This window comes from Scophthalmus maximus, chromosome 5 (assembly GCF_022379125.1).
Source record: "Scophthalmus maximus strain ysfricsl-2021 chromosome 5, ASM2237912v1, whole genome shotgun sequence".
NCBI classification, from domain to species: domain Eukaryota; kingdom Metazoa; phylum Chordata; class Actinopteri; order Pleuronectiformes; family Scophthalmidae; genus Scophthalmus; species Scophthalmus maximus.
This window is the reverse complement of record NC_061519.1, coordinates 21581482-21592040: the sequence shown is the minus strand read 5'-3', so window position 1 is coordinate 21592040 and position 10559 is coordinate 21581482. Positions and strand designations below refer to the sequence as shown.

The window sequence follows — 10559 nt, the reverse complement described above, 5'->3', positions numbered from 1 at the left end:
CTTGTTGTAATAAGTGATTGTCATTCATTTAAAAGGAGAAATCACCAATTTAACACATTTCAGACGTTTAATATGTGACGAAAATTATGATGAGTTTGAAAGAAGAGCGTTTTTAGTGTCAAGTGAAAGATGTTACTGAATTGCATTATGGTAAGAGTAGGATCCAGTGTTTTGTTTTGTTTTTAGCTCAAACTTAAAGTTATGATGTCTCTGCCAATAAAACATTAAAGTAAAAAGTGGAAATAGAATATTAATTAAACTTATAGACAAACATAATTATAAGAGTAAAAATAAAGCCTACCAATCTCTCAAGTACCAAAACTTAAAGAACTTTGAAATCTAAGTTACTCGAGTGCCCCGCTAACTAAAGATTAAATAAACTTTTTTTAACCATGAATATATATAAACATTTTAATGCCAAATCAAACTAACAGTAGTTGAGATATTTTTGTCTGGACTTATCTACAGACTGACACTGTGATACTCGCGCTACTCAGCTGGATTTAAAAATAATCGTACATTTTAAGATTACTAACCAAATTGTGTACGTAATGTGGGGTGACATGAGTGAAGTGGACACATGCCACAGTGGAACTGTTGTACCTGTCCGTGCTACTAAAAATATAAAGCCCACCACATGCCTGTCTGTAATAACTCCAGGCCGTGATGGTTTTACTGCAGCGGCCTGAGCTCTCAGACCCACAATGCTGTCTGTCTGGAGGGAAGTCGTTAAGCTTGGGCTGTTCCACTCCAGCTGCCCTAGTCTCCGCTGGTCATGTGACTCTGGCCTGGCTTTTAGAAAGAGGCCCGCTGCATCGCCCAGGGGTCAAAAGGTCACGGAGACAGCAGCTCTCAACTCTGCCCTCACACAGTGCTGAGCGTTGAGATGTGTGTGTGTGGGGGGGGGGGGGGGTCATGGAAATGATGATGTATCAAAAATAATCAAAAAGGATTGATTTGTGAGCTGCAGTGACTCGCACAATGGTGGATATAAACCCATTGTGTGAGGCTCCCGTCACATCCTGTTCCTCTAAACCATTGTGCTTTGTCTCCGTTGAGCTAGATATTGCCAAAAATCACTCCCCTTGTCCGACTGCATGAGAGGAATACAGCGTTGCCGCATGCAGGTACGAGGACAAATACCTTCCTCCCTTTCATTCTGTATTCCCATGGTGGCATGTTTGACACTGTTCCTCCTGTACCCTCTCCGGTAGAGAATGGGGGTAACAGTACGTCTCCCCAGGCCCTGTGGCTCCACATTGCCCCGTGGAAGAGACAAGGGGAGGACTAACCTTGGATAATTAATGATGTGAAATTCGGTGGAAGATCTGAAGAAACATCCCTTTTTAAATGCCGTTATCTTGTTGAGTGTTTCACCCCGTCCCTGAAGGGATTAATTAGCCAGTAGCAGAATCATACTTGGTGCTAAATGCGATCCCTTATTAAAACACACTGCAATTTAAGGTGCATCATCTAGTGCTCCACTTGGCACGGTCTGCGCGCCATCGCACCGCGTTTACCGGAGCTCTTGGCTGCAGGACTGAGGTAATGAGTTGTTCTGCGAGTGATTTTTCCAGCGCCAGTACTTACATATATACTTGTTCCACCCTCACAGCAAGGGAGCTGCAAATTGGTGTGTGCCACTCCAGTGATTGCATTAATATTGTCTCGTTAGCAGACACTTGAGATGATGCTTCGTGACCGCCACTCCAGAAACACCTACATACTTAAGTAAACGAAAGGGTGGAGTAATAGTGGAGACTTGCTCCAGTAAACTGCATTGAGTAGAAAAGAGGGGGAGGTAGATCTGACACCAGGAGTTTAGAATCTAAATTAAAGCCCTAGTACGTCAGCGGAAGAAGTAAGAACTCACATCCTTAAGTAAAAATACTCTATTGCATTATTTATAAGTAAAACGTACTTTCTTTAGTGAAAATATTATCTTCAAAATGCATTTAAAGCGTCAAAAGTGCTAATTCTGCAGTGTGACTGATACATATTATATAAGACATCATTAGATTCTTAATACTGATGCACCAATGCATTTTGCAGTTGCAGCTTTGGCTACTTTAACTTTTGCTTGAACACACTTGTTTTTTTAAAGAGTATAAAAATATTTTATTTTAAGTTTATCACAGGTTTTTTTCGTCAAGAAACTAAAGGACCAAAGGAAAGTAGCGCAATATTTCCCTCTGGAATGTTGTGGAATATGAATTGACATCAAATTGGAATCCTCAACCTTAAATTTACACCTAAGTAGGGTGAATGTACTCTGACCTCAGAAACATCCGAGCAGGTGGAGCATCACGATGGAGCTCACGGTGCCCCGGGAGGAGGAGAGGAGGGGAGGAGGGAGGAGGAGGCCAGTGAGAGACGTAAAAGGAGGCGGGCGGACCTGGTGGAGGAGTCCTGCAGAAGGGGGGTGGTGGTGGTGGTGTGCACAGTGCATGACAATTGAAGAATAATTTCATTAATCTCTTCTTATTATGAAGAAAAGTAAGGCTAAGTCCACACTGCCTCCGGCGTTCCCTCCTGTCCCTGATATCAGTTAACCTTTTAAAATACCAAGGGGGACAGGTGAATATTGTATTACCACAGACATGAAAATATATGAACCCATTTTTTTTTTGCTTTTCTTTTGACAGTTCACTTTTGCAGTATGTGCGTTGGGATGTGACCGATCCACATCGGATACAGTTTCTTTGTCCGTGTCATTGTACAGATGAAAATCCAACGTGTCTGCTTATCAGTTACGTTCACTCAGCCCCTGACTCACAGCAGCTTGTGCTTCATGTTGCATAAGACAGATTCCAATGACATATTAAGCCACGCAACTGGTAAATTTGGGAAGTGCTCTGCTGTCAGATTGTTTCAGCGGCAGACGGAGTTGAGGTGTCGGGAAACTGTATACGAGGAGGAAATTGGGATTGGTCTTTCCCTGCTTTGATGCTCACATTACATTTACATTATACTACACTTGATATAGCTGACAGGTGATTCTCCTTTTGTGTGCTTATTTTGATCTAATTCAAGATATGATGTTTGAGGGAGATGGTATTCATATCCCTATACTGTATACGTGAGCAAGAGAGTATTTCATCCTGGTCTCTGATCGCCTGTGTGCAGCTGTGTCTTTTTTTTCACCATGTGCTCGACAAAAATCAAATGTTTAATTGCCGTCTTTGTCTAATGTTAGTAGGGAGGATATTCCAGACGGATAAAGCTCTACAAAGAACAGTTGACATCATAAGAGTTGCTACCAAATGTCCAGTGATCACTTGATTTATATAACATCAACAACATAGTTTTTCCACAATTCATCAGAGTACTCAATGTAGACTCTCGAGGTTTTTGCAAACCAGGATAAGACGTTAACATATGGAACAAACTGCTGGGATTTTTAAAAAAAAAGAAAGAAAAGATATAAAATCACTCACTGGTATCAGACACAGTCCACTTTAAGTGGACTTTCATAGCTGTGTTTGTATCAGTGATTACATCACAACTTCCCTCATTTCGTCTACCGCATGTTTAGACGCCGTTGATAAGATCCAGATGATGACCACTTTAAAAAAAAAAACCAACCAAATACTTAAGCACCATTTAGTGAAAAAGTGCAACACATGCTTTTGATGTGGCCGCAGGACGAGACCTGACACGACTTGCTCGCACACATCAGAGAGCGGAACATTTTCTCAATGTCTGTCCTGTACTCCAGAACAACGCAGGACACGAAGACCACCAACCTCCAGCGAGCACCATTACCCCAAATTACAGACACATCCAGTGAACAACTCATGACACATTTCAATATCCACCATTGATTCCAGACGGGATGTATGAAAACGACTGTGAGGTGCCTGCCCCGAGGGCCCACTTAGTACTAAGTCCAATAACAGTTAGACAGAGACTCAGCTAATGGACAGGCTTATCAATGTGCCAGTCTGTTACTCTCTGTCTGTGAATCCCAACTCCCCCGACCGGCTGCCCGCGCTACATCATCCTTGTGCTTTTTTTTCTTCTTTTATGCCCCTAATGAACAATCAGTGCTGGTCACATTATTGCACATATGAGATTAATCTACTCCCCGCAGTGCACAGTGATGTTATTACAGGAAAATCAATGTCCCCCTTGTTGTTCTCTGGGGCTGGACGGGGTGTACGCACATCTGCTCTCATAATACAACTGCTGACCTTGCTGTCAGAGAGTGAGCCAGAGAGAGAGAGAGAGAGGCTGCGGCGAAACGGCCCGACCGGTGTTGTTTATCAAAAGCTTTATCAAGTCTCCATGCTCTCACAGACGTGTGACATCAGACCGTGGGTCAGTCAGCCAGCAAGGGTGCGCTCCAGCCGGAAAACGAAAACATACGTAGACAGGGCACGATAACCTTTACAGATTAAGGTTTGCCAGGAGTTATAAATGATATTGTACAGTCTGACAGAAGAGTTAAAGTTGGCAAGGTAAAAGGTAATTCAACCTCCTACAAATAAAAATATATATATACGAACTATAATTCACAAAATCTAATTCCTGACCTTGTCATACTCAGATTTTATTAACTCCCATCATCGCTAAAAGCACAATGGGCCATCTGAGTGACCTCTTGACCTTTCACAGGGGACAGGTCCATAAAAAAGAGGGGGGAGGGGAACTACAGGAGAGGAAACCATTCTTTTGCCTTGGTCAGTTTGTCCTTCTTAACGTTCAGTCAGTCAGTCTGTCTGTGTTTTGTTTTTTTGATTCCCAAACTTGTTGGAAAGCCAACGAGAGAGATTAGGCAACTGTCGTGTCAGTCCACGCCAGCAAATGTCATCTGAGGCCATTTGAATAACACTCACCCACAACACCATTCAAGCCAAAAGAGATTCAGAGACCGAATGTAAGTTAAAAGAAAGTGATTCTGGAATTATGTCTGGAGAAATAGTGATTATATGATTAGCAAAAAAACACCAAACATTACTTAATATTGTGTTATCGTTTTTGTGAAAATGTGTCTACTTTTATCTGTCTGTTGTCATTACAAGCTGAATATCTTCAAGGTTGTGGACAGTTGGCGAGACAACAAGATATTTAGAAATATCACCATATCGCAAGTATTATGATAAGGAATTTGTATTATTTACATATACAACTACTATATATAACTACTGTATTTAAGAAATAGGGCTGCAACTACTCTGTCGTTACTTTCTCTATTAATTGATTAGTTCTTTGGTCCATAAAATGTCATAAAATTGTGAAAAATTTATGTTTCCCAAATCCCAAGAGAAGTTTTTTTTTCCAACTCACCAAATATATTCAGTTTACTGTCATAGAGGAGCAAAGAAATCAGAAAATATTCACATTCATTAAAGAAGCTGAAATCAGAGAATCTTTTTTTCTTCCATAAAAACTACTTGAACCGATTGATCGATTGATGAAGTCAAGTCAACTTTACTGTCAACTCCTGCAATATTGTTCCAGACATACAGAGGAATAAAAAAAAAAAAAGTTTATCTCGGACCCACGGTGCTAGTACAAAACAAAAAACTAAAACAAAAAATAAGATGAGTAATATATGCAATTAATAAATTCTAAATTTACGCCATACTCTTACAAAAGTAAGAGTATACTCTTACATGCCACACTCTTACAAGAGATAAACCACACGGTATAGAAAAAGCTAAAGAAATTGAAAATATACAATAGAAAGGAAATACTGTACAGTGTGTTAAATATACAGGAAACTAAATAAATTGAATAAATTGAAAATGCGCAATATAAAGGACATGGAGTGCAGAGTGAAGCTCTAATGTGAATACAATTTTGACGTGGCCCACTTTCATTTTCTATTTTCTAACTCTGCCTCACTTCATTTCTTCACATGCAAGAATCTTAGGATGCACTGACACATATTTAAATCAGTGGTTCTCGACCATTTCTGGAAATGTGGCCGATCAAAGGTGATTTCCCCATTTAAACTGGTGTCTCTCTCTCTCTCTCTCTCTCTCTCTCTTTCGTTTTTCCCTGTTTTTCTTAACCTACTGCTGGAGGAAGGAAAGTATGCGCCCAGACTGTGCGAGACAGACGGGCAGACAGACGGGCCGGCAGACAGACGGGCCGACAGACGAGAGACACCCCCGCACAGTTTCCGTCGGCCCGGTGACGTCTCCGCCTCTCGGCCCGTGTGCAGCGTGACGTCACCGGGATGTAGCGGAGCCTCTAGCTGCGTCTTGTTGACGGTGCGCCAGGCTCCTCCAGTAGCGACGAGACCCCGGGCGAGCGAGGACGACACGGGCGGCGGAGAGACACTCACACTCACTCACACTCACTCAGCTTCCAGGCAAGTGTCTTTATTGTCCCTTTCCGTTTTGAAAAAACAAGAGGAGACGCGAGTGTTTTAAATGTCTGTATTGAGAAGAGTGCGCGGTCGCGTTTGTTGATAGTTGAGCCCGGACAGAGAAGACGATTAACGGTGGAGTTTGAATTGTTGAGTCGCGGTGGACGGACGGAGGGACGGAGGGAAGGGAAGGGAAGCTAACCTGGTTCAGCCTAGTTGTATCGCTCTCTGTCGGACGGGTTCGGTCCTCCTCGGCTAGCCCCGCTTCATCGGTCACTCCGCCCGGGCTAGCCCCGACTTGAGTATCGGAGCGGGGCTCGCCTGTCTGTCTGTCTGTCTGTCTCTCTGTCTGTCTGTGGGTCTGTCTGTCTGTGTGTGTGTGTGTGTGTGTGTGTGTGTGCGTGTGCGTGTGTCTGTCTGTGTGTGTGTGTGTCGGTGAGAGCCGGGCTAGCCTCGCTTCATAGCCCCACTGTACGCTGGTGAGGGGGGGTCGTTAGCTAAGCTAAGCTAGCGCAGTTAGAATCCAACGTTGAGGGACGAGAAAGCTGTTTCTCACACACGGATGCCTATTTTTTTTTGGAGTTGCACTTTCTCTTTACGCCTGCGTTGACGTGTGCCGTGAACAACAGCGCCTTGTGAACGGCTTCTACAAAGATATCACCACAAACCCCCAAATGCGTCTCGTGCGAATGTCCCGTCCGAGCGTTCCGTTTGACCGTCGGGTATTATCGGACAAGCTTCTCGCCTCTACCTGTGTGTGTGTGTGTGTGTGTGTGTGTTTGACACACGGACACGGTTGTAAACCCCCGCCGTGCTCTCGAACAAATCCTCGGTGTGTGTGTGTGTGTGTGTGTGTGTGTGTGTGACGCTCGACCGCGGTGCCTTCCCTTCCCCAGAACAGACTGTAGTGTGTGTAGACAGTGAATGTCATTATCAGCGCTGTCTGCATACCAGTGCCGCCGTGGCGAGCCAGCAGAGGAGGCGAGGTACAGTTCGCAGTCTGGAGAGGACGAGGAGGAGGAGGGGCGGGCGGGGGGGGGGGGGGGGGTCGCTCGCTGGGGATGGAGCGGGAGCAGGAGCGTTATTATCCGCGGTGTCCTTGCAGCAAAAAAAGGATGAAGAAATATGTCTTGTATGTTGCTGATTTCCGATGGAGATAAAGTGATGTGGCCGGAGGTTTGTGTCCTGTGATAACACAGCGAGCTGCAGGCTGCAGGCTGGGGGGCGACGCTGCCTCGTCCCGCGGCGCAGGGCTTCCTTCAGTGGTCGCTGATCAGACCTTTTCTTTAATGCCCCGTGTTTAAAAAAAAAAGATTATTGTAATTTTTTTTCAATCGGCCCACGGTGATATATGTATTTCTTCCATTAAAACGCCCACAAGCTTCAATCCGTGTCGGAATCGAGCTCGAGTTTTCCGCCGCAGCAGCATCTCCGCCGGCGGAAAGAATAGAAAGAAAGAAGAGAAAAAAACACGGGATGCTGACATTTTTTTTTTTACCAAAGCGTGTACGTTTACCCACTGTTGTCAGATAAGCAGTCTATAGGTGTTTTTTTTTTTTTTTTTACCTAATTGACAAACCAACTATCTCAATTTAGTGCGCAATTACCGGCAACGCGGAATTCCACGACACCCTGAACTACACACGGTCCAGTCGGTGCTGCGTTTTTTTTCTTCCTCCTCCTCCTCCTCCTGAATTTCTATCATATTGCAGCAGATCATCCATCGTCAACTAACTATTACACGGCCTTTCAAATATGGGAAACACCAGATTAAGTGTTTGTTTACTTTAATACGGTACATTTGGTAATTGCGCATTAAAGCCCCGGTGATTAAAAAGAAGAGAGAAAAAAAGGGGAAGGGGAAAACGCTGCTTTCCAGTCCGCCGGGCGTCCCGCTGCGAGGGGACTGGGAGCCGCGGACGACCGCTGTTACCCGCTTTTATCAATTGTTTTTCACCGAGCTGATGGGGTCAGCGTGGGGTAGGCAGACCTTCGGGGGGAGAGGCACAATATGGGCTGGGGAAGGGGCACTTTCATTTGCAAAGTGAAATGTTTTTTGGACCATTGTGAATCAGCCTTCACATTAACAACTGTAATGGGAGGGGGGGGGGGATTTCACCGGGGCTGTTATGTCTGGTCAACTGGTTTCACTCGCTAGAATTCTCACTTCGTGTTGGCGAGTTTGTTTCAAAAAAAGGAAGAAAAAACCTGGACCTTCCTTCTGGGGTTCAATTACAAGGGCCGAGAGAAGCCGTGTGCTTGTGTGAAGTATGGTAATGGCCATTTGGTTTAGTGGCCCATGCAAACAGCCATTGACCTCCTCAGCCCCCCCCCCCCTCCCCCCCAGGCCAGGACAACAGCCATAAAGCATTTAAAGTCCTTATGGGCATTTCATGACCCACAACTTGTTTTTGTTTTTTTTTACATCATTTTTTAGTTTGTTTTTATTCCTGTGCCGGAAAGGAATTGATTAGCGATAGTTTACACAGTGACTGAATTATCCTCGCCTCCTCTTGTGTTTTTCTGAATTCCCTGTTCTTTTCATGCCTCAGGAAACGGATCAGAACCTCGGAAAAAACGTCCGTCACCATCATGCGTGTGTCTGACAACCAGAAGATTTGTGTCATTTGAAAAGACTTAAGGAGGAGAGAGGGGGGAAAAAAGACTCGGAGGAATACAAGAACTCAGTCTGCTGACAGAAACAACAGTGACCCAGTGCTTAGACATGGCCAGCACCCAGACCAGTTTGAAAACCCCTTTCAAAGACTTGACCTCATTCAAGGGCAACATGAAACGGCTGTACAGAGAGCGGCTGGAAGACGCACCCATCAAGAAGCGAGTGATGGCGGAGATCAACCTGAAGCGTCGCAGCTTGGACTCCCTCCCAAAAACTCCCAAGGTGAAGAGGGAGCAGACCGATGACATGTGCCACGACTCTGACATGGATCTGGCGGGCCGGGCTGAATTGCATATGGTGGGCTCTGCTAAAGCCCTGGACCTGAGCCCCGGGCTCAAACACACACTGGCCCAGTTCACCCTCAGCAGCCAGAGCTCCCTTGGGGGCCCAGCTGCCTTCTCGGCCCGTACCGGCCACGAGCATTCCCCGGCCGGCATGCCCCCCCTGCCCTCCCCTCCCGTTCTGGGAGGGGGCCCTCTGCTGGTTCCCTGCGACAGCTCCACTGAACTCACCCACTCGCTCCTGGAAGGAGAGTCCATCTCCTGCTTCGTCGTCGGGGGAGAAAAGCGACTGTGCCTGCCCCAGGTGCTCAACTCCGTGCTCCGCGACTTTTCGCTGCAGCAGATCAACACTGTGTGCGACGAGCTCTACGTCTACTGCTCGCGCTGCGATGCCGAGCAGCTGCACATCCTCAAAGTGCTGGGCATCCTGCCGTTCAACGCACCTTCCTGTGGCCTCATTACACTGACGGATGCGCAGCGGCTGTGCAACGCTCTGCTGCGCCCCGGGGCGGCCTTGCCCACCGACCCCAGTGGTAAGCTGTCAGCCCATGGCCTGCTGAAGGAGAGTGAAGCCAGCTTCCAGGTGGAGCACCAATGTCTGGGGAAGTGCCAGGGTCTCTTTGTGCCCCAGTTCTACACCCAGCCCGAGGCGCACTGCATTCAGTGCGTCGAGTGCCAGTTGCTCTTTTCACCACAGAAGTTTGTCATGCATTCACACAAGTCACCCGATAAGAGGACCTGCCACTGGGGCTTTGATTCGGCCAAGTGGCCCTGCTACCTGCAGCTTGCCAGGAAGTACCAGGGCACGTCCGAGGAACCCAAGCTCAAGCAGCTCCTGGATGAGGTCAAAGAGAAGTTCCACTACCAGCTCAAAAGATCACTAGACAAAGTAAGTGCACTTCAGAACGATACCCCGAATGTTTGTCTTTGCTTGTTTGCATGCAATAAAATGTCACTCATCAGTCTTTCAGAGCTGGTTGGCTAATTGACCCGTCTTCTCTAATGGCCCAGTCCCATATTCTTTGTGTTCAGCAGGTTTATATAGTGTCCTGTCATGGCTGGTGTTTTTTTAAACCAGCACTGACCTACTGTGTGTGACAGAGGACAGGTGTTGCCATTTTCTCTGGCCAGGTCCGATCAGACGAGGTCAGGCCAGCTGGCCACAGCTGAAGGGGACGGACGTGCATCATTTGTCCCCTCGGGTCACCTGGAGGTCACTGAACAAAGGGGCAATATGTGAGCCTCTGAAAGAGACTGTTCAAATCCTGCAACATGTTTCAAC

The 10559-nt window shown here is 46.1% G+C and overlaps 1 protein-coding gene across 2 annotated transcripts in view; it reads left to right on the top strand.

Annotated features, from left to right (window-relative positions):
- The first annotated feature begins 8874 nt into the window (after window positions 1–8874).
- skila (SKI-like proto-oncogene a) overlaps window positions 8875–10559 on the top strand; it is a 32067-nt gene continuing 30382 nt past the window's right edge. For both annotated transcript variants that reach the window (XM_047331897.1, XM_035633137.2), the window contains exon 1: window positions 8875–10166. In XM_047331897.1, coding sequence (XP_047187853.1) covers window positions 9045–10166 — 1122 coding nt within the window. In that variant the 5' untranslated portion in view covers window positions 8875–9044. The remainder of the gene's footprint in view (window positions 10167–10559) is intronic.